General features: G+C 54.6%; 1 protein-coding gene across 2 annotated transcripts in view; it reads right to left on the reverse strand.

Annotated features, from left to right (window-relative positions):
• EFHD1 (EF-hand domain family member D1) overlaps positions 1 to 25,080 on the reverse strand; it is a 56,444-nt gene that overhangs the window by 20,004 nt on the left and 11,360 nt on the right. For both annotated transcript variants that reach the window (XM_078869839.1, XM_078869840.1), the window contains exon 3: positions 21,662 to 21,796. In XM_078869839.1, coding sequence (XP_078725965.1) covers positions 21,662 to 21,796 — 135 coding nt within the window. The remainder of the gene's footprint in view (positions 1 to 21,661; positions 21,797 to 25,080) is intronic.

A 25,080-nucleotide genomic window follows, 5' to 3' on the forward strand; every position in this document is an offset into this window, starting at 1 on the left:
GGCCAGTTGTAACTCAAGACCCAAGACCCACGACCAGCCATCTGAAGACCCTGGGATGATGTGAGAGCCAGTGGTGGGACTCTGGAACTCCCGACTCTACGACCTTGTGAGGGCGAGTTCCAGAGCGTAGCCAGAGTAGTGTATCTAGGCTGTGTACCTAGGCTGTGTACCTAGGCTGTAACAGAGTATCAGGACTGTTGGAGAGTTGGACTGTTGGAGTGTTGTGTTGTAATAAAGAAGTTACCTCTACAAGTGTCTCCGGAACCCGTTACATTTGGCGTCAGAAGTGGCTATGGAGACAAGAAGTAAGCCACGTACCTTCAGTCCTGACGGCGATGAAGAGGAGCAAGCAGCGATGGGGCGGCCAACGCCGGCCGACAGCGACGCTGCACCGCCGGCCGAAAACAACGCCGCACCGCCGGCTAAGCAGCTGTCTGCTCCGCCGACCGTCCCCTCTCCAGCGTCGGGAGCAGAGATGGAGGAGGCGCTGCTTCGCCTCGCAGAGCTGCTCTGCGCCACCACCTCCCTCCTGGGCGAGATGCGGTGCTCGCGGCTGATGGCGGGAGAGAGAGAGGAGGCGCGGCGCTCGCCCGAGCCAGCCGCCGCCTTTCCCTCCACGAATGTGAGCGATACTTCCGGGAATGACATCACTTCCATCGGAGGAGCAATGACTGCTGGGAGCGACGTCACTTCCGGGCCCAGCGTGGGCCAACCCGGAGACGCCGCGTCATCAGCGCTGCGTCCCTCACCGCCGGGTGACAGCTGTTTGCAACCTAGCAACGCCGCGTCATCAGCGCTGCGACCTTCACTGCTGGACGACAGCTGGCTTCAACCTAGCATACCGCGTCATCAGCGCTGCGACCGGACAGTGAGGGCGCCATTCTTACTGTAACCAGCGCCGGCACATGGACCGACACGCTGGTCGCCGCCTTTGCTGCTCTGGCCAAAGGTTGGAGGTCGGGAGACCAGGCCCCTGACATTTCGTACATTTACGCGCTCCGGATTAATGATTTTTTTGTTGACATTTTCTTCATTGTCGTCGGGGAATCGTGACTGTTGTTGGGTAAACTGTGTGGAGCTTCGCTCGTGAGTGTTGTCAATGTGTGTGCGAAACTTTGCTTGTGATTGTTAACAATGTATGGTTGGTATTGAGCTTTGTTCGTGATTGTTAATGTATAGCTTGTGCTGTCATTGTTAACGATGTATATACTGTATGGGGCATTTATCTTGAGATGGTGACATGCTGCCAAGGATTTGGAATTGTCATGCTGGCTCTCAAATATCTTGGGGTGCAGATCCTGACCAGGATGGCCCAGCGGGTGTTGCGTGTCTAACACGAGAGTTGTGGTCCCGTCATGCTATGGCTGACGGCTTGACCTGACAGCCCGGAGATAGAGACACTCCGTGGCATGTCTAGCCTAGTGGGCTGTGTGCTCACATGGCTCGGAGAGTGTGGTCCCGTCATGCTATGGCTGACGGCTTGACGTGACAGCCCGGAGATTGAAACACTCCGTGGCATGTCTAGCCTAGTGGGCTGTGCGCTCACAGGGCTCGGAGAGTGTGGTCCCGTCATGGAATAGCTGACGGCTTGACCTGACGGCCCGGAGGTTGAGACCCTCCGTGGTACGTCTGGAGCAGTAGGCTCGCCCTGACGGCCCGGAGATTGAAACACTCCGAGGCGCGTTGAAACAGTGGGCTGGAGATTCGTGGTGTTCAGGTGTAGTTGTCCCGTTACGTTGGGACTGTATCCCTCAGTTGTTAGGGTGCATGTTGTGCAGGGAGTGAACAATAGGTCGTCTCAGATCGGTCGGTACAGCTATATGCTGCGATGCGAGTCTTGGAGAGAGGTTGGGTCTCAGATTGGTTGGTACAGCTATATGCTGCGATGCGAGTCTTGGAGAGAGCTTGGGTCTCAGATCGGTCGGTACAGCTATATGCTGCGATGCGAGTCTTGGAGAGAGGTTGGGTCTCAGTTCGGTCGGTACAGCTATATGCTGCGATGCGAGTCTTGGAGAGAGGTTGGGTCTCAGATCGGCCGGTACAGCTATATGCTGCGATGCGAGTCTTGGAGAGAGGTTGGGTCTCAGATCGGTCGGTACAGCTATATGCTGCGATGCGAGTCTTGGAGAGAGACTGGGTTGAAGTCCCCCTCGATATGGCCGACGTGCGCGGTTTTAGGATGGAGACGCCACTTTGGAAAGGCGGGGGTGCAAACGGTTGACATGTAATGTCGGTGGTGGTCCTCATTGAGGGCTGCTGGGACGCAAGCACGGGATGCCTTGGAGATGCGGTTCGCGCGTGCGGCCACCATTTATGGACAGGAGCAGGCAGATTTATTTTGGTTGTGTCATGTAAATTTTATATATATATATTTAAAAATGTAGATACTGGAGCAGCCCTGAAGTGCGACTTCTTTGCCCAGTACATGGGTCGGCCCTGAAGTACGACTTCTCGACCCGGGACGTAGACAGACATCCGGATAAGTGTGTGTAGAGGGGTGATAGACATGTTGGTCTTCGCCTTCTCACCACCTGACGGATGGGAGGGTGGCAGGGTGGTGTGGATCCCTGCCATCCATGCGGTGATTGTGTGATTTCGGTTCGATTACCGGTGTTGGTTGTGCATCCAACGCGTCGGAATCTGTATATTTGTTGTTAATTCCCCGTTTTCTATGCAGATCCCGAGGAGGGCTAGGTGTGCCGCGGGTCGTTTGTTCACATGTCATTGCTTAACCTTTTTGTTGATTGATGCTTGTGTAATGTAGTAACTCGGCGGGAGACGACTTCACGGGTAACACACTCTTTATTTTATCAAACTCGTTCACTGGTGACTAACACCTACTTTGTATCTCGGGTGACAAACACCCACTTAGTATCTCGGGTGACAAACACCCACTTAGTATCTCGGGTGACAAACACCCACTTAGCTACTTGGCGACTAACGCCCACTGAGCTACTCGGATGACCAACATCCACTTAGTATCTCGGGTGACAAACACCCACTTAGCTACTTGGCGACTAACGCCCACTGAGCTACTCGGATGACCAACATCCACTTAGCTACTCGGCGACTAACGCCACTGAGCTACTCGGGACACTCCCTGCCCGGGGTATCCGTCTCGACTGTGGGTCCCCAGCCCGACCCACGGGGGCGTCGGACCCCGGGTCCCACAGCCTCGCCTCCGAGCCACACAGGGCCCCGGTCCCCACAAGGACGGCGGGACTAGGGGTCTCGGGGCACTAGGTCTTCAGCTCCGTCTTCGGGTCTTCAACTGGGTAACTCTCCTCGAGTGCTCTCGCGCGTCCCCCTTTATACCCCACCTGCGGACGTCGCTGCGAGCACCCACTTATTCGACCAATCGCTGGGCGCTGGCTACGATCCTCTTTTCCCACATCTCATCGTGCCTCACCACCCACGCCGCGCCGCCCCGTCATCTGTCACTCCCGGCGCGCGCGTCCACACCACGCCCACAACGCGTGCCCAACCCCGCACCCCGCGCCGCCCCGTGATCCATCACTGTCACAGTCGGCGCACGTCAACACCACCACTACATCACCCCCTACCACATAGCTCGCAGCCGACCCGGCTGCTATAAAAATATACAAACCGCCCTGTGTGCCCCGTAACACAACACAACAACAAGAACAACAACTAACGTAACAACACAACACGACGCGAACACTACCATCCGCAACCATCAACCAATGCCACCGCGACAATAGAACAATAGATACAAACCGGCGAGTGACAATAGCAATGTGTATGCAGAAAGGAAAATAAATGGAAAACTTTTTTTTTTTTCGACTCGTGCAGTGTCCCCTTCTTTCCGAGCGTCCCTACAACGGGACATTACCCCGGCAGAGGGGAACACCGGGCGAGCTCGGTGTAGAGAAAAAACGTCTTCATGAAAATTGTTGAGCCCTAGCCCGAGTCCGCCTTGCCGGTCCGTCGTACGGCACCAGACGCGGTTGAACGTCCGGTGGTGCCGGCGGTTCAGGAAGACATCGGCCAGGCATCGAGGACCCGTGCGTGCCCCGGGGTTCAGGCTCCCGACGGTCAGCAGCCGTCAAGCCCGAGGCACCGGGTTTTGTTGGGATGACTTGTGGCCCTGGTCGTCGTCCCGACGTGGTCCTGTGGCGCGCTGACGCGGGGCCCGGCACCCGGCTGCGACGTGACCCCGAAGGCCGCAGTTGTAGCAGACGACGGACGTCGTAGGTTTCGGTTGCTCCAGCTTGCGGGGTGAACGTGTGGGCGAACGACCTCCCGTTCTCCACTCCCCCGGACGCGATGCAGCGAAGGCCTGCTCCTGATCCGCAGCTGGCTGAGGTTCGGCGATCGTGGCGGCCAGTGCCGCGTTCCCCGCCCATTTGCAGACGACCCCCGGCTTGCGTTTGAGGACCTCGTACGCGTGAATGCTCGTGGCGATCGCCAGGGAGCAGATATCCATCTCGTCCCCCACATTGATGGGGACCCCCAACTCGTAGGCCAACGCCAGCAGCTGCTCCGTCACCATGGCGTCCTTCCCCTCCTTATCCATGCGGGGAAAAGCTGCGTCCGCCAAGGCGAGCAGTGCCGTGCGATAGGCGAGCGTCGTTTCTCCAGCCACCTTCCGCCGATCGTAGAACTGGTGGCGACACGTGGAGGGCGGTCCGAACACCTTCGCCATCAGGTGTAGTGCGGCCTGGAGCGTAGAGCGGGACGACCTTGCAGCAGATGTGAAGGCTGCAAGCGCGTCGTCGTCGAGCATCGCTGGCAACGCACGCAGGGCAGTGGTGTCGGACCACCCCGACATCTCCTGATGAGCGAGGAACCTTCGTTGGAAGGCTCCCCAGTCGCCCCCATCCGCCTTGAACGCCGACAGCGCGGGCAATCTTTGCTGGAGGACCCGATCGTCGTCGACGTCGGAGAGATTTTCCCGCGCTCCGCTGTAGTTGTGTAAAATGTCGGCTCGGTTGTCAGGCGCAAAATGGAGAGCTCCGGTGCGCGCTGATGATGTGGGCTGCGCTGAGCGGAGGTCTCCGGTCACGTGGTGTCCGTGTTTCCCGCCAATCAATGGCGGCCCCTCAAAAACGGCGGGAACTTCCAGACTTTTGGCGCGAAGCGCCTTTTGGCGGGATCCCGCCAGCCTCGCTCCTTCCTCCAACCCCGCAGCCGTTTTCTCGCCCGCTGGAACGGAGATCTCCGCCAAGATTGCAGCGGCGGCGAGCAGCAACTCCGCCAACCGGGAGTGTGCGTCTTGGAGGCTGGTGTCGGAGGCAAGCGGAGCGTCGGCCATCACCGCGAAGTGCTGCATCGGCGGCCACTCCTCGTCCTCTCCTCCCGAGGTTGGTGTCCCCGGTACGCCGTCGTCGTCCCGACCTCGCTCGTGGGTACGGGTAGTCTTCCTCGTGTCCATACTTCTTGAAGACAGGTTTACTTCTGACGCCAGTTGTAATGTAGTAACTCGGCGGGAGACGACTTCACGGGTAACACACTCTTTATTTTATCAAACTCGTTCACAGGTGACTAACACCTACTTTGTATCTCGGGTGACAAACACCCACTTAGTATCTCGGGTGACAAACACCCACTTAGTATCTCGGGTGACAAACACCCACTTAGCTACTTGGCGACTAACGCCCACTGAGCTACTCGGATGACCAACATCCACTTAGTATCTCGGGTGACAAACACCCACTTAGCTACTTGGCGACTAACGCCCACTGAGCTACTCGGATGACCAACATCCACTTAGCTACTCGGCGACTAACGCCACTGAGCTACTCGGGACACTCCCTGCCCGGGGTATCCGTCTCGACTGTGGGTCCCCAGCCCGACCCACGGGGGCGTCGGACCCCGGGTCCCACAGCCTCGCCTCCGAGCCACACAGGGCCCCGGTCCCCACAAGGACGGCGGGACTAGGGGTCTCGGGGCACTAGGTCTTCAGCTCCGTCTTCGGGTCTTCAACTGGGTAACTCTCCTCGAGTGCTCTCGCGCGTCCCCCTTTATACCCCACCTGCGGACGTCGCTGCGAGCACCCACTTATTCGACCAATCGCTGGGCGCTGGCTACGATCCTCTTTTCCCACATCTCATCGTGCCTCACCACCCACGCCGCGCCGCCCCGTCATCTGTCACTCCCGGCGCGCGCGTCCACACCACGCCCACAACGCGTGCCCAACCCCGCACCCCGCGCCGCCCCGTGATCCATCACTGTCACAGTCGGCGCACGTCAACACCACCACTACACTTGTATATAGTGTAGAGTTGTACAGGTTGGTTATGGTATTTATGGTTGCTTTCTTGTTCTCTTTTCTTTTCCTGTTGAGGCTCGCGTATTTTTTTTCTCTCTCTCCCTTTCGTTAATTTAAACTTTTTAATTATTGACAGCCGGGACGGCTGGAGGCTACGTAGAGGGGGGTAATGTAGTGACATAAGAAGGGAGGGGCTGCTGGGGGCTCTGGGATCCCAGGCGAGTCCAGGCGCTTAATCCCCTTGGCGCCAGGCGTGGGTTCTCAGGCGGGTCAGACGCTTAAGCCCCTTGGCGTCAGGCGTTGAGTTCCCAGGCGCTTAATCCCCTTGGCGCCGCCAAAGGGGGGGGCTGTGTGTGCTCTGTGGGATATCTGGGGGCGCACACGGCCCCACCCCTCGTTTGGGACTGGGCATATAAGCGGAGCTCCCTGGACGATCGGGGCCAGTTGTAACTCAAGACCCAAGACCCACGACCAGCCATCTGAAGACCCTGGGATGATGTGAGAGCCAGTGGTGGGACTCTGGAACTCCCGACTCTACGACCTTGTGAGGGCGAGTTCCAGAGCGTAGCCAGAGTAGTGTATCTAGGCTGTGTACCTAGGTTGTGTACCTAGGCTGTAACAGAGTATCAGGACTGTTGGAGAGTTGGACTGTTGGAGTGTTGTGTTGTAATAAAGAAGTTACCTCTACAAGTGTCTCCGGAACCCGTTACACATGCACCACAGGCGGGGCACGCTGCAAGGAGGCGATTGGAGATGGCTACAGCTGGAGGAAGCCCCACTGCGAACGCTACGCGCCTCAGCAGAGGCAGGGGGGAGGAGTACATCGTATGGGAGGACCGCCTCATGCGATGGGACCCAACAGGGCGCCGGCGATGCCTGGTAGTTCCGGAGTCGCTGCGTCAACAATTGGTTATGGACGTACACGGCCGCCAGCTGCTGCACCTGGCGGGGCGGAAGATACTGTACACATTACAGGGTCGGTACTTTTGGCCAGGTATGACCGTTGACGTGCATCGATGGGTCGCTACCTGCGTCGAATGTGCGCGGCGAAAGCCGCCACCCCGGGTAAGCCAGGCGCCCCTACAGCCCATCACGGTGACCAGGGTCAACGAATTGGTTGCGTTGGACATCCTGGGACCACTGCCGGTCACGCCACGGGGAAATAAATACCTGTTGGTCGGAGTCGAGTACTGCACGAGGTGGCCGATGGCGTGGGCCCTCCCGGACCAAACGGCACAGACCATCGCCGATGCCTTCATGGGAGGCTATGTCCTTGATAAGGGGGCACCGGAGCGGTTGCTCACGGATCAGGGCAGGATTTTCTCCTCACAGCTATTGAAGGACGTCTGCTCTATCCTGGGCACTAAAAAGGTCCGAACATCTCCGTATCATCCCCAGACCAATGGGATGGTAGAGCGGCTTAACCGCACCATAGCGGCCATGCTGTCCCAAGTGGTGGACGAAAACCATTCCGACTGGGACCTCCACATTCCATCGGTCTTAGCGGCGTACAGGGTGGCCCCACACACGGCGACGGGGTTCTCGCCGTATTTCCTGATGTACGGACGGGATCCCGTTCCGCCTATTGAGGTGCAGCTGACGGACATTCCCGCAAGAGCCGACGCATGGCCGAAGGCACTAAAGACCTCCCTCATTTATTTGAGAGAGGCCCACCAAGCAGCCGAGGCCGCATCGGCCACGAGCCAAGAGAGTAATGTACGGATACGGGAGAGGACAGTGACAGCCAAGCCCTTTAAAGTCGGGGACCAGGCATGGCTACACTGTCCTCAGGTGCCGGTTGGCCTCTCACCAAAGCTGCACCGACCCTGGAAAGGGCCGGTCGAGGTCATTAAAGCACTCTGACCGCAGTGCGTCCAGGTCCAACTGGGTAAGCGACGATGGTTTGTACACCCCACCCGCCTTAAGCCATACATCTCTCCACCGTCATCTTCACCAACATCACCACCAACATCACTGCCAACATCATCATCATCCCTACCCAGGCCAAGGTCGCCGACCACCACGCGCCGACCGGCAGGGGGTTCGGTGCCCTGTGTTCCCTTGTCACCTACAGCACCCCATGTGAGGCCTGACGGAGCGGCGGCACGAGCGGGGGCCGGAGAGACAGCGGCGCCAGGCAAGGCGACACCGGCACCACCGAACCAGGGACCCCGACGAGAGGGCCTTCGAAGGAGGGGGCCGCCACGGTCATCTGCTGCCTGTAGATGTCCGGGCTGTTACGGGATGCTGGCTGGAGACCTGGGCAGGCCGCGCAATTGATTTCGTTGTGTTATAGTGCATTGTATGGTTGTGGGGGGGGTAAGGGCTGTCGTCACTGTCAGTGGTGGGAGGCATGGGGAGACTTAAATGGTCCATGGGGGAGGCAGAACCGAGGACGGTTGTTTTTTCTCCGGGGGGGGGGGGGGGGGGGGTGATGTAGGGGTGTCAGGGGAAGGATTCCCACCAATAGGTGGGTGAGTGGGAGGGGTGATCGAGGAGATATAAGGAGAGAACGGGCGGGAAGAGGGGGCCTTTGGCGGGAACGATATTGGGACGGCTGGGGACAGGTGTGGATGGAAGAAAAGGATTAAAGGACGAGACCCCTGCAATCTTGTGTCGGCTCTCCTTTACATTACTAACAACGAGTGCTTTTCCATAATTTCCATCTATCGCCCTCCAGATGGCAGCATCAACACCTTCTTAAATGGGCTTTCGGAATTCCTATATCTGATTCCTAACCCATCTCACAGGCTCGTGCTTACAGGTGACTTTAATTGCCCCAGAAATACGCCAGTCTCCATCGATAGTCACCTTGAGTCAACTTTGGCCTGCCATAACCTGGTCATCACAAACTCAGGCCCCACCAGAGCTTCGTCAACAAACGTTGAGAGCATGCTCGACCTGGTTCTGGAACCTGACCAGCACCGACGCATCACTGCACTGGGAGTTTTCCAAACTGATTACTCCGACCACCGCCTCATACTTTCTTCCCTCCAATTTCCCAAGCCAATCACCATCAAATTCACCCGCAACTTGCGTAATTTTAAGGGTATTGAGTTTTCTGCTTTTCGTCACCTCCTTGCAAATTCGCTTTCAATGTTATCCCCATCATCGCTCTCCAACTAGAAGCTGACATGAGGGCGGCGCTGGACAAACTAGCTCCATTAAAATCACGAACCGCTAGGCAGTCTTCCCACGACACTCACTGGCTCTCAAGAGATGCCATCATTGCTAAGCGAACCAGGAGGCGCCTTGAAAGTATCGCATCCCGCAGTGGTCTACCTGCTGATCGACTTGCTTACAGAGTCGCCTGCAGGAAAACTAACAAACTGATCCTAGTCTCACGTTCCTCCTACATTGAGGAACGCATCAAAAAAGCCACCGGAAAACCGCGCATTCTATGGATAACCCTAAAAAATCTTCTACATCCTGGTAGCACCATGGTCCCTCACCTTAGCGATCCCCTTGCGTCACTGAAAATTGCCACCTCTTTTAATACTTACTTCACCAACAAGCTAATCACCGTCGCAAACTCGTGCACGTCTACCGACACATCGCACCATTGTACCCCGCTCATGGTACCTAAAATTGTAAGCACTAACCCAGACACTCTTCTAATTACGCTAAAGCCGGTGTCTACAAAATACGTTTTCTCTTTAATTGAATCACTTCATTTGAAGTCATCTCCACTCGACGTGCTCCCAGGTTCCTTGTTCAAGCAATGTGCTCCGGAACTCGCCATCATGATCAGGAACATCGCAAATGCCTCCTTCTCTTCGGGGTGTTTTCCGTCCAACCTCAAACCTGGCCTGGTTTCTCCCTTGTTAAAGAAACCAAGTCTAGACCCGGATGACCCATCTAGTTATCGTCCCATCACTAACCTCTCGAACCTCTCTAAACTCCTTGAACGACTAGCCCTTGCCCAGCTAAAACCACACATCACCTCCTCCGCAAACTACTGCTGCTTCCAGTCAGCTTACCGTCAAAACTATTCCACAGAAACAGCACTCACTAGAGTGCTCGATGACATTTTAACGATCATTGATGCCGGCTCAACTGTTGCACTTGTAAGTCTGGATATTTCGTCAGCCTTCGACACCATCAACCATTCGCTCCTTACTTCCCTCCTGAAATCCGACTTCGGTATATGCGGCTCAGCACTCAAGTGGATAGTTTCGTACCTTTCTGACCGGCAATCTTCAGTCAGGGTGGACATGTCCACATCGCCTGAAACAATAGCATTATGCGGGGTTCCCCAGGGCTCTGTACTAGGTCCCCTGCTCTTCACAGCCTACACTTCCCCGATCGGCCGGCTCATCGCAAGCTTCGGTGTTAAGCATCACTCATACGCGGATGACACGATTCTATTCACCGCCATCGATTCTAGCAATGCATCTGGATTCGAGAGGCTCTCGGAATGTACCACCGCCGTGCAACAATGGTTCACTGCACACAACCTAGCCCTTAATCCGAAAAAGTCAGTGGCCATCATGTTAGGTACCAAGCAACGTCTCAACTCATTAGCACTCCCAACACACATACACATCTTCGGTCACAGCATCAAGTTCACCGACCACTTCAGCTACCTCGGTGTCATCCTAGATTCAACTTTATCCTTCGACCGTCAAACCAACTATATCATCAGCTCATGTAACTTTCACCTGAAGGCTCTCAGACACATACGTCCACTCATCACTACTGAAATTGCCAACACATTGGCACGTTGCATAGTTGGGTCTCGCCTTGACTATTGCAATTCCGTCCTAGTCCGGACCTCCGCTGGCAACCTAAAGAAACTTCAAAGACTACAAAACAACCTCGCACGCGTCGTCATTGCCCACACTCATCCCCGTCTCGACTCACTAGCTTGTCTCCGTGCTCTCAACTGGCTACCCATCGCCAGTAGGGTCACATACAAGACCGCCTGCCTCTGCCACAATGCCTTCATATCCGCCTGCCCGCCGTACCTTTCTTCATTATTGACAACTTGCAGCTCAGCACACGGCAGATGCCTGCGTAGCGCAACTCACGACCTCCTCTTGATACCAAGATCCAGGATGGTCATGTCTATGCGCCGCTTCTCGGTGGCAGCCCCAACAGTCTGGAACGATATCCCTCTGCACATTCGCAGCATCACCTCAATCGCCTCCTTCAAGAGAGACTTAAAAACTCACCTCTACAATCATGCTTTCGAGCGACTCTGAGCTTGGCTTCGCGCCTCTGAGTTGCGGCCACTACGTCTGCAAATTTGCGCGCGTTACAAATTGAACTATTATTATTATTAAATACGGACTATAAGATCTTAGCCAAATCCATCGCAGCACGACTAGGGAAAGTGGTAGAGGAACTAATACATGCAGACCAGACATGTGCGGTCCCAGGTAGGCATATTTCAGACAATCTTATGTTACTAAGGGAGGTCCTAGAGACCATGGTAGATGGGGGAGGACCACTGGGGCTCATTAGTTTAGACCAGGAGAAGGCTTTTGACCGCATATCGCATGATTATTTGTTTTCGGTGTTCACACGCATGGGGATAGAGCGATTAGGTGGGTGGATGAAAAAGCTATTTAGTAATCTCTTTAGCAGGCTTTTGATAAACGGGATCCTTTTTGAAGCAGTCCTGGTTAGATCGGGGTGAGACGGGGGTGCCCTATGTCGCCAATCCTATTCGTCATGTGCATGGAACCGTTTGACCAGCCGGTCAGAGCCAATCAGAGAATTTGAGGGGTGCACTTCCCGAGGTGTAGGGAACAGGCAAAGATATCAATGTATATGGCTGGTGTTGTGGTGTTCTGCAGGGATGTCTCCTTGGTTTGGGAGGTACTGGAACTTGCAATACTTTTTCATTTGGCCTCAGGATCCAGGATTAATCTGGATAAGAGCGAGATGATGGTTTTTGGAGACCCTGGGCTTTTTGAAGGTCGGCCAACATAACTAAGAGTGAAAGAAGAACGGATTAAGATCCTAGGGGTCACCTATCGACAGGAATCTGCGAAAAAGAAATGGAAGGAAAAAATAAGGGCAGTGAAGGGCAGGCTGGCCAGGTGGGCGACCAGAAGCCTCACCATGGAAGGGAGGATATTGGTGTTGAAGGTAGAAATGCTTCCTATGCTCAATTACCTGGCGCACATCTTCCCGCCAGGCGTGAAAATGTTGCATTGTATGGAGACATTGTTTTTCGAATTCATTTGGGGAGGCGGGATGGACTGGGTGAAGAGGGAGACCATTACAAACACCCTACGAACGGTGGGAGGGGAGCCCCTAACGTTAAGCGTACCCTGACTATGATTTTTGTTTGGCTCCTTCGTAGATTAGGGATGGCTCCATTGCCTCGCGGAAAGCACCCTTGCCTGGGCGCAAGAGTGGCTATGTGCCACGCTAAACAAGTACATCGCAGAATACGCACCGACCCTGGTAAGGGAGTCGTGGCACCCGCGGCGTGTCCTTGTCGAGATTGGCAAAAGGAAACTTGTGCAGAGGTACCAGGCGCATGGAGTGCCCTCCACCATCAAATATGGGAGCACGTGGCGTCTGGGGCCTTGGTTGGCGGCCTGGCACAGGTTGCCATGCAGGGTGTTTATGCATTCCCGCCATATGGCCCGCACCCCTAAATGCCCAAGGGGCTGTAATTCGGACGAGTACACGAGTCATCGTTTTGTGCGATGCCCCTTTGCGCTGGAGGTGTGGGAGCATATGCCAGCCTTTGCTAGCCCGGTTTTATCCGGTCAAGTTCACAATGCCAAATGTTATTTGGAGTTTTTAGGCGGAAAGCAGGAAGGGCTTGGGCCCAGGCATGGGCCGTTGTGGGGGCTATAAAAGAAGCCTTGTGGAAGGCGAGAGGTCTGATGCTCCAAGGTACCTACATGACGCCTACCGAGGTTTACCACCTAACCTGTAGACTGATCGGCCGGGTGGTGGAGGGAGACAAGGCAAAAATGGGCTGCGACGTAGCAAGAAAGAAATGGCAGTGGATTGATGCAAGCAGCACTAGGAAAAGTCCTTTGCCACAGCACCGGTAATTGAGGAACAAGACTTGGTCCGGCAACTACGGACCCTTGTTTTGAAATATAATGGAAGGGTCATGCAAAGTTTTCACGATCGTTACATTCCATGGTTTAAGGTGTTGTAAAATACCCTGTATTCACGGCAATGTTCCTCGTGCGGGTTGTTGTTGGTACTGTTCGGCAATTCGATACAGTGGATTGTACATAGTTGTAATAAAGCTTTTAAATACATCGTCATTGCGATCTTCAGCCTCTTCCAGCTGTGGGTCTGGCAGCATGTTGGCTGTCCCGACCCAGTATGGGGTTATCCCCTAAGGCTGGGAAGGCCAGAATAAAAGAGAGTACCTCCTACTAGTTTCTGTGAATTTGCACACTACACCTTTTACTACTGTTTGATATTGGGTTGTTTTATGTTGATTGATTTTGCATTCAGAGCATTGCCTGATTGATTTGCTTTATGATGAATAACTTATAAAACTTAAAAGTTTCATAAGTTGTACCAAACACCGGTTGCATATCCATGACTGGTATTCTGGCTCTTAATAAGGAAAATACTTGCTTGCATTAAAGTCCTGTTCCCGTTTGTGTGGTTTACCAGTCCGTTCAATCATTCCATTGCATATGTAGTGGTGGTGTTGACGTGCGCCGACTGTGACAGTGATGGATCACGGGGCGGCACGGGGTGCGGGGTTGGGCACGCGTTGTGGGCGTGGTATGGACGCGCGCGCCGGGAGTGACAGATGACGGGGCGGCGCGGCGTGGGTGGTGAGGCACGCTGAGATGTGGGAAAACAGGATCGTAGCCAGCGCCCAGTGATTGGTCGAATAGGATGGGTGCTCGCAGCGACGTCCGCAGGTGGGGTATAAAGGGGGACGCGCGAGAGCACTCGAGGAGAGAGAGTTATCCAGTTGAAGATCGAAGACGGAGTTGAAGACCTAGTGCCCCGAGACCCCTAGTCCCGCCGTCCTTGTAGGGACCGGGGCCCTGTGTGGCTCGGAGGCGAGACTGTGGGACCCGGGGTCCGACGCCCACGTGGGTCGGGCTGGGGACCCACAGTCAAGACGGACACCCCGGGCAGGGAGTGTCCAGAGTAGCTCAGTGGGCGTTAGTCGCCAGAGTAGCTAAGTGGGTGTTGGTCACCCGAGTAGCTCAGTGGGCGTTAGTCGCCAGGGTAGCTAAGTGGGTGTTGGTCACCCGAGTAGCTCAGTGGGCGTTAGTCGCCGAGTAGCTAAGTGGGTGTTGGTCACCCGAGTAGCTCAGTGGGCGTTAGTCGCCAGGGTAGCTAAGTGGGTGTTGGTCACCCGAGTAGCTCAGTGGGCGTTAGTCGCCAGGGTAGCTAAGTGGGTGTTTGTCACCCGAGATACTAAGTGGGTGTTAGTCACCTGTGAACGAGTTTGGTGAAATAAAGAGTGTGCTACCCGTGAAGTCGTCTCCCGCCGAGTTACTACATTACAACTGGCGTCAGAAGTAAACCTGTCTTCAAGAAGAATGGACACGAGGAAGACTACCCGTACCCACGAGCGAGGTCGGGAAGACGACGGCGTACCGGGGACACCAACCTCGGGAGGAAAGGACGAGGAGTTGCCGCCGATGCAGCACTTCGCGGTGATGGCCGACGCTCCGCTCGCCTCCGACACCAGCCTCCAAGACGCACACTCCCGGTTGGCGGAGTTGCTACTCGCCGCCGCCGCTGTCTAGGCGGACATCTCCGTTCCGGCGAGCGAAAAAACGGCTGCGGGGTTGGTGGAGAAAGCGAGGTTGGAGGGATCCCGCCAAAAGGCGCTTCGCGCTAAAAGTCTTGAAGTTGCCGCCGTTTTTGAGGGGCCGCCATCGATTGGCGGGAAGCACGGACACCACGTGGCCGGAGACCTCCGCTCAGCGCAGCCCACGTCATCAGCGCGCGCCGGAGCTCTCCATTTTGCGCCTGACGACCGAGCCGACATTTTACACAACTGCAGCGGAGCGCGGGAAAATCTCTCCGACGTCGACGACGATCGGGTCCTCCAGCAAAGATTGCCCGCGCTGTCGGCGTTCAAGGCGGATGGGGGCGACTGGGGAGCCTTCCAACGAAGGTTCCTCGCTCATCAGGAAATGTCGGGGTGGTCCGACACCACTGCCCTGCGTGCGTTGCCAGCGATGCTCGACGACGACGCGCTTGCAGCCTTCACATCTGCTGCAAGGTCGTCCCGCTCTACGCTCCAGGCCGCACGACACCTGATGGCGAAGGTGTTCGGGCCGCCCTCCACCTGTCGCCACCAGTTCTACGATCGGCGAAAGGTGGCTGGAGAAACGACGCTCGCCTATCGCACGGCGCTGCTCGCCTTGGCGGACGCAGCTTTTCCCCGCATGGACAAGGAGGGGAAGGACGCCATGGTGACGGAGCAGCTGCTGGCGTTGGCCTACGAGTTGGGGGTCCCCATCAATGTGGCGGACGAAATGGATATCTGCTCCCTGGCGATCGCCACGAGCATTCACGCGTACGAGGTCCTCAAGCGCAAGCCGGCGGTCGTCTGCAAATTGGCGGGGAACGCGGCACTGGCCGCCACGATCGCCGAACCTCAGCCAGCTGCGGATCAGGAGCAGGCCTTCGCTGCATCGCGTCCGGGGGAGTGGAGAACGGGAGGTCGTTCGCCCACACGTTCATCCCGCAAGCTGGAGCAACCGAAACCTACGACGTCCCTCGTCGTCTGCTACAACTGCGGCCTTCGGGGTCACGTCGCAGCCGGGTGCCGGGCCCCGCGTCAGCACGCCACAGGACCACGTCGGGACGACGACCAGGCCCACAAGTCATCCCAACAAAACCCGGCAAGTCGCGGCACCTCACACGCTCGGTCCACATACACGGCACGTTCGGGTCGCCGCTTGGCGGTGGGGGGTTCGCGGCTGGGTGCCGGGGGTTCACTTCGGCGAGGGGGGTCCGTACACGGCCCGCAAGCAGTCGAATGGTCCGAATTGGCCCACAGGATAGTGGCTGCGTCGGCCGGGTCGTCCGTGGTAACGGGGTTTATTGACGGGGTTGAGGTCCGGGTGATTGTGGACACGGGTGCGTCGGCCACTATCATTTCGGACCTTATTTATAACATTCTTCCCGTCCAAAGTAGACCCCTTCTGCCAGTGGACGTGCCATTTTATGCGGCGAATGGGGGATCCCTGGGGATCATCGGCCAGATTCGGGCGACTATTTGCATTGGTGACATCAAATTGGCGGGCCCTATTTTTGTATCATCATCGCTGGCCATTCCCTGTTTGCTAGGTACGGACTTTTTGTCCAAAATGCCCATCAAAATTCTCATAGATCAGGCCTGCATTGAGCTTCCGTCGGGTCGGCGGGTTGCGTTCTTGACGAGCCCTACCAAAATACGCACGGTTTGTGCGACGGTGCAGGCGCTGGCAACTCAGACTGTACGGGTGCCCCCGGGATCGCAAATGTTGGTACCCCTTCGGTTGAGGAAACCACTCGAGGTGGGTGCGGAGGCACAGGGAGTGCTGTTGGGGCCGTCTAACAGGGCCAGAAGGGGCCTCGACTTAGCGGTTGCTCAAACCATGGTGAGAGGGGACAGTGAGCCGTTCGTAATGGTCCTGAATACGGGGTTGCGGCCGGCCGTAATTGCGCAGGGAACGGTGCTGGCTCACGCCGCGCCGCTACCCGTTGAGGAACGGCTCGTGGCTCAAGCAGATTTCACTGTCGAGTCGCATCCTCCAAGTGATGAGGGGACAGAGTGGTTGGACTCGTTGTGTGCCGGTTCTGCTAACTTGTCCAAAGTGCAATTGGGAGCATTGAGGGGTTTGCTACTCGAGTTTGCTGACGTGTTCAGCAAACATAAGTACGATATCGGCTGCACGGACCTGTTGCGCCACCACATAGCTACAGGGGACGCGGCCCCTATTCGACAGAATCCCTTCCGGCTCAGCCCAGCCGAGAAGGAGCATGTGCAATCGGCGGTTAATGATATGTTGGCGGCCGATATCATTTCGCCCTCTTCTAGTCCGTGGGGTGCTCCTATTGTCCTAGTTAAAAAACAGGACGGGTCCTTGCGGTTTTGTGTCAATTTCCGCCGCTTAAACAAAATCTCGATGGCGGATGCGTATCCGCTCCCCAGGATGGATGAGTCGCTGGATGCCTTGGCGGGAGCACAGTTTTTTTCCACACTCGATCTGCTTTCCGGATTTTGGCAATTGCCACTCGATAACGAGTCTAAACCTAAAACCGCTTTCCGGACACCTGGTGGCCTATTTGAATTCAACCGTTTGCCCATGGGCTTACATTCCGCTCCCGCCACGTTCCAGAGACTCATGGAATTGGTTTTGTCGGGCCTCCAATGGGACACCTGTTTGATTTATCTCGACGATATCATCGTTTTCAGTCGGACTTTTGAGGAGCACCTCCAGCGACTGAGAGCGGTGTTCCTCAGGATGCGTTCCGCTAAGCTTAAATTTAAACCGGCTAAATGTTTTCTGCTTCGGGAATCGGTCAGGTATTTGGGCCATATCGTGAGTCGTTCAGGGATCTCGACAGACCCTGCTAAGACGCACTGCGTCAGCTCATGGCCAACGCCAACCTCGGTCACGGAGGTTCGCAGTTTTATTGGGTTCGCCTCCTATTACCGTCGTTTTGTCAAGCAGTTTGCCACCATAGCCAGGCCCCTGCACGCTTTGACGGCTAAGGGTGTGCGGTTTCACTGGGGGGCGGAAGAGGAGGCTGCATTCTGCTCCCTTCGTGACGCCTTGGTGCAGGCTCCCCCCTTGTGTTACCCCGATTTCACACAACCGTTTTTGCTTGACACAGATGCCAGCAACACGGGTATCGGGGGGGTGCTCTCACAGGTGGTCGGGGGGGTTGAACGGGTGGTCGCCTACGGTAGTAGAGTTCTTTCCCCCGCCGAACAACGCTATTGCGTGACTCGCCGTGAATTGTTAGCGATTGTGGTTTTTACACAGCAATTCAGGCCGTATCTTTACGGCCGTCATTTTACGGTCCGTACGGACCATGCGGCTCTACAATACGCTATGCGCGTGGCACAGCCATCGGGCCAATTGTCCCGATGGTTGGAGGTCCTTCAGGACTACCAATTCACGACGATTTACCGCAAGGGATTGCGACACTCAAATGCGGACGCCTTGTCGCGGTTGCCACCGTGCACGGACTGCGCATGTTTGCTGGGATCGGCGCGGTGCAAACCCCCGGTCGCCGACACCCCGGGAGTTGCGCTCGCCGCCACTGACACCCCGGGAGTCGACGCTCCCACGGGGAGGGATTCGCTGTTGTCGTTGCCCCTCATTGAGTGGGGCCGTCTCCAAATGTCCGACAGCTCCCTACTTACGCTACGTCGGAAAGTTGGCGCTCCCGAGGTAGGGGATGCGCGGGTCGGTTCTTGGGTGTGCAGACAGGGCCTTTTGATGAAGTGGGACAACATGTCCCGGCGTCACGTGCTCGTTGTGCCTGTTGCTATGCGGGGTAGGGTCGTTCTGGCAGCTCATGAACGGCTCATGCATCTGGGTTTTCACAAAACGCTCGCCCTAATCCAGCGAGACTATTATTGGCCGGGGATGGGTAACGACGTGGCGAACATTCTTAAGGGATGCGTAGGGTGTGCCAAAAGAAAACCGCCACCATTGGCAGCTAATCCACCGCTGCAATCCATTCAAGTTTCGCGCACAAACGAATTGGTTGCGTTGGACATCTTGGGGCCCTTTCCTGCTACACCGAGGGGAAATAGGTTCCTGCTGGTTGGCGTAGAATACTTCACCCGATGGCCCATGGCATGGCCACTCGCCAACCAGTCGGCTGCAGCGGTGGCGGACGCCTTCGTCCAGGGTTATGTTTTGGACAAGGGCGCCCCCGAACGCTTGCTGACGGATCAAGGAAAGAATTTTTCGAGCGTTTTGTTGCGCGAGGTGTGCGACCTGTTGGGTACAAAGAAAGTGCGTACTTCCCCCTACCACCCGCAGACTGACGGGATGGTTGAGCGTCTGAACAGGACGATTACGTCTATGCTGTGCCAACAGGTCTGCGACGATCAGGTTGATTGGGACTTACAGGTGCCGGGGGTACTCGCGGCCTATCGAATGGCCCCTCATGCGGCGACGGGGTTTTCCCCATTTTTTCTTATGTATGGGCGGGAGGCCGATCCGGCCATGGACGTCCAACTGGGGATTTCCCAGCCACGTGCAAAATCAAAATTGGCAGACCACATCAAATTTAATATCGCCAAATTGACTGAAGCGCGGGAGGCGGCGAGGTTGAATTCGCGGTCTCGGCAAATCGCGAACGAGAGATTGCATGGGCGGAGGGAGCATACGCATGATTGGAAACCAGGCGATAAGGCCTGGCTGCATTGTCCACATGCACCGTTGGCTACGTCCCCCAAATTGTTGAGACCTTGGAGGGGACCGGTGGAAATTGTGCGGGTTGCACGACCCCAGAGTATACAGATTAAATGGGAAAAACGCCGTTGGTACGTGCACCCCTCCCGACTGAAGCCCTATGCGGCACCGTGTGACCCCGTTCTGTGCCGTAACGACCGGGCGTGTGATGTGACCGTCGACTTGGGGAGGGATGTGTCGCAGGTTGATCCTCACGTGTCTCCACCTGACCCACCCCCAGGTGCCTCGGGCTTGACGGCTGCTGACCGTCGGGAACCGGAACCCCGCGGCACGCACGGGTCCTCGATGCCTGGCCAATGTCTTCCTGAACTGCCGGCACCACCGGACGGTCAACCGCGTCTGGTGCCGTACGACGGACCGGCAAGGCGGACTCGGGCTAGGGCACAACAATTTTCATGAAGACATTTTTTTTTTCTCGACACCGAGCTCGCCCGGTGTTCCCCTCTGCCGGGGTAATGTCCCGTTCTAGGGACGCTCGGAAAGAATGGGACGCTGCACGAGTCGAGGAGAAAAAAAAAAAAAACATTTATTTTCCTTTCTGCATACACATTGGTATTGTCACTCGCCGGATTGTATATATTGTTCTGTTGTCGTGGTGGCATTGGTTGATGGTTGCGGATGGTAGTGTTCGCGTTGTGTTGTGTTGTTACGTTAGTTGTTGTTCTTGTTGTTGTTGTTATGTTACGGGGCACACAGGGGGGTTTGTATATTTTTATAGCAGCCGGGTCGGCTGCGAGCTATGTGGTAGGGGGTGATGTAGTGGTGGTGTTGACGTGCGCCGACTGTGACAGTGATGGATCACGGGGCGGCACGGGGTGCGGGGTTGGGCACGCGTTGTGGGCGTGGTATGGACGCGCGCGCCGGGAGTGACAGATGACGGGGCGGCGCGGCGTGGGTGGTGAGGCACGCTGAGATGTGGGAAAACAGGATCGTAGCCAGCGCCCAGTGATTGGTCGAATAGGATGGGTGCTCGCAGCGACGTCCGCAGGTGGGGTATAAAGGGGGACGCGCGAGAGCACTCGAGGAGAGAGAGTTATCCAGTTGAAGATCGAAGACGGAGTTGAAGACCTAGTGCCCCGAGACCCCTAGTCCCGCCGTCCTTGTAGGGACCGGGGCCCTGTGTGGCTCGGAGGCGAGACTGTGGGACCCGGGGTCCGACGCCCACGTGGGTCGGGCTGGGGACCCACAGTCAAGACGGACACCCCGGGCAGGGAGTGTCCAGAGTAGCTCAGTGGGCGTTAGTCGCCAGAGTAGCTAAGTGGGTGTTGGTCACCCGAGTAGCTCAGTGGGCGTTAGTCGCCAGGGTAGCTAAGTGGGTGTTGGTCACCCGAGTAGCTCAGTGGGCGTTAGTCGCCGAGTAGCTAAGTGGGTGTTGGTCACCCGAGTAGCTCAGTGGGCGTTAGTCGCCAGGGTAGCTAAGTGGGTGTTGGTCACCCGAGTAGCTCAGTGGGCGTTAGTCGCCAGGGTAGCTAAGTGGGTGTTTGTCACCCGAGATACTAAGTGGGTGTTAGTCACCTGTGAACGAGTTTGGTGAAATAAAGAGTGTGCTACCCGTGAAGTCGTCTCCCGCCGAGTTACTACATTACACATACAATGACATCAAACGAATCTGGTTTCCATGGGGTTGCTGTCATTACTCAACTATACCCTCGACAACCAAAAACACCCAAATCATTGACATATACCAAATTGGAACGACACCGTTTCCTATGGGGCTGTTCTCCAATGCAAAAATTTTACGTTGCTCTGCGAGCGTTCCGAACTGATTCTTCGTTGTGAGGAACAAAAAGGCGGAGAGAAAGTTGGTACCCCCATCAGAGCAGAGGAGCCGTGGAGGCGTGCACCGTGCACTGGCTTTCCCGGGACCCGGGGGGTCACGACCCCCCCGGCATAGCATGCCGGCAACCGACACGGCGGTTGGGAGCACGAGCCCAGACACAGCACGCCGACAACGCAGGCGGCGATGAGAAGCGCAAGCTCAGACACAGTGCGCCGACAACCCACGCAGCGGTCGGGAGCATGATTCCCTGACCCACACCTTGGCTTCGAAGAAGTTCTTGGCTCCCTTGACTCCCTCGGCGGAGACGTCGATCTCCGAGAGGCGAGCGAGCGCCAGCAGCCCGCTCTCCTCCTGCAGCTCCCCGGCCGCTGCTTTGTGGAAAATCAGCAGGAACTGTACAGGAGGGGATGAGAGGAAACACGACGGGGTGGTTGGGACCGTTTTTGATGTTCCCCTCGCACCTCCGATTGGCACGGTTGGCTACGTATGGTGTGACAGAAGTTCAACACAAGTACATACATACAGAATCAAAATATGTATACTGGTGGGATCCAATTAACTATAAAGCTCTTTTTTACAGATGTCCAGTAGGGGCGAGGTCAGAACATGACAACAATACAAAACACTTTAACACGTAGGCTTTCGCGACCAATATTATTCATAATCAACGTTTTTGGGTTTAGATCGCGTTATTTATAAATGTGTCGTAACCCTCCACCACCCGACACGGCCAATCAGTAAAAAAGTGTCACGTTGACAAAAGACAAATTGCTTTAGCCCACCGGTGTGTTGAAGCGCGAAACCACAACATTTACAATTTGAGTACGACGTTTCGCTGGTAATTGCATCCAGCATCATCGGGCAATTCGCCAGAATGGTGAGGCTCTGCTGTGATAATAAAATTAAAGATTTATTAGAGGAAAGTACCTACATTAAAATTAAACGAGATCCAACTAATACGTTGGAACGTAAGACTACTGCAATCATTGCAAATTCATTAATCCCAAAAAATGAGCAATTCCTAATTAAGCCAAGGGCTTCAAAACCACATAGACTGTATGGGCTACCAAAGATCCATAAAATCGGCATCCCTTTACGACCCATAGTCAGTACAATTGGCTCTGCCACATATAAATTAGCAAAATATGTAACTAAACAAATACAGCCTTACATCGGTAGGACATCATCATTCATAAGAAATTCAGAACATCTTGTGAATATTATCAAAGATATTAAACTTAACCCTAATGATATTTTGGTGAGTTTTGATGTGATTTCGCTATTCACTAAGGTTCCAGTGAGCGAGTCGCTTAAATTACTTGATACACTGGTAAAGAATACAGGTTTACCAAAAGATATTCCGAAACTCGCAGACCATTGTTTAAATAACACTTACTTCTTATGGAGAGGCGAATTCTTTAAACAAAGGGAGGGAGCAGCAATGGGCTCTCCTTTATCTCCTGCTATAGCAAATTTGTACATGGAAAACTTTGAAACCAGAGCACTTGCCTCGAGCACATTAAAACCATCCTTTTGGTTTAGATATGTGGATGACACTTTGGTTGTCTGGCCACATGGTAAAGATACACTTAACGATTTTCTAAATCATCTCAATGCACAAAACCCGGCCATTCAGTTCACCATGGAAATGGAGGTGAATAACACACTCCCGTTCCTGGATATTTTACTTGGGCATGGCCTAAATGGTAACATAACACACAGCGTTTACAGAAAGCAAACGCACACTGATGCCTATCTGAATGCAGATTCGCATCATCACCCAGCTCAGAAATCCTCTCTTATCAAGACGCTCATACATCGGGCTAAAACAGTGTCAGATGGTGAAAGTCTAGTGAGAGAGATTAAACATGTTAAAGAAGCACTAAGACAGAATGGCTACAATAATGCTCAAATTAACAGAGCACTGAATGCCAAATCACGATCGCAAAGCAACACTGCTGAAAGCGATCAGATTATTAAAACAATAAAAATACCATTTATCTCAGGAGTAACTGACAAATTAGCCCGTGTTTTGCAAAAGCAAAACATTACAGTAAGATTTAGTACAGTACACAAAATTCAACAACTAGTAACGTGCACTAAAGACGAATTACCTAAATTATCAACAGAAGGTGTATATCGGATTAATTGTGTATGTGGCAGATGCTATATTGGACAGACAGGGCGTAACGTTATTGTAAGACTAAAAGAACACCAGAGAAATATTAAATTATCACAAACACAACTGTCGGCAGTGGCAGAACATGCATGCCAACAGGGACACTCAATTGATTTTGACAACGTTGAAGTGCTGTGTAAAACTAGTTACTACTGGCAAAGACTAATTAGAGAATCGATTGAAATTGAGAGAAACAGAAATAACTTTAATCGCTCAGACAGCTACAGGCTTAGTGCGGCCTGGAAGCGTATTATTAAATAACATACATTAAAATTCCTTATAAGGGAAACAAACACTAACTGATTACTAATGTAGCATAATCACAATAAAACACATTCCAAATGATTACTAATTTACAACTCGCATCGTAACAATAGCCTGATTACTAATCTAGTATATAATTACAATAACTCCCCCCTCAAATCTTTGCACCTGATGAGTTAATGATGACGTCGCCCTGCTGCTGCTGCTCTATATAAGAACGGGAGACAGAGCAGAGCCTTACCATTCTGGCGAATTGCCCGATGATGCTGGATGCAATTACCAGCGAAACGTCGTACTCAAATTGTAAATGTTGTGGTTTCGCGCTTCAACACACCGGTGGGCTAAAGCAGTGAACTAATTTGTCTTTTGTCAACGTGACACTTTTTTACTGATTGGCCGTGTCGGGTGGTGGAGGGTTACGACACATTTATAAATAACGCGATCTAAACCCAAAAACGTTGATTATGAATACAAAACACGATACAAATGCAAAGTAGAGACACAGTAAACAAATTACTTAAATATGTAATCAAAGACTCTCTCTCAGATGTCGATCTCCGTTGTCCTTTATTGGGTTCGTAGAATCCCGATACCACGGTGTCTCGCTCAGGCCCGCGTCCCTCTCAACGACCTCTCCACAGCCCCTCGGCTGCTCCGATATGCAGTCTCCCTGCTGCTCCGTTAGGCAGTCTCCCTGCTGCTCCGCCTTGTAGCCACACCGCTGCTCTGCTCTCTAGCTTCACTGCTGCCCCATATACAGCTAGCCTCCCACAGCCGCTAGCTCTCTGCGTCTGACACCGATGGCTAACGATGTCGACGTCTCCCACCGCGTGGCGACCGCGCCACTCTCTCCGTCCTGCCCAGCGTGGCCTCCTCCTGTTTCACTCCGTCTCAACTCCCCCTTCCCCTTCCGGTTCTATCCCTAAATCCTCTCTCCCACGTGACCCTAACTCCACCCACTCCCCACGTGACCCAGACTCCGCCCCCCCTCAATCCTTGCTCGCATTACACGACCCCCCCCCTAATGAAAACCCAGCCATCCCCGGCTGCAATTAATATAATAAAATAATGCGAGCAATATTGGAACCATCTGGCATCACTGGACAACGGAGAATATAACAACGATAACAAGAACAACAAGAACAATATCAATCAACGAAAGGAAAGGGATTTGGAACGCGTGCGGGTCGCTGGCCCGTCATGAACGGGCGGCGGTCCCCCCACAGACCGAGAA

Source organism: Lampetra fluviatilis, chromosome 28, assembly GCF_964198595.1.
Source record: "Lampetra fluviatilis chromosome 28, kcLamFluv1.1, whole genome shotgun sequence".
In the NCBI taxonomy this organism is placed as follows: Eukaryota; Metazoa; Chordata; class Hyperoartia; order Petromyzontiformes; family Petromyzontidae; genus Lampetra; species Lampetra fluviatilis.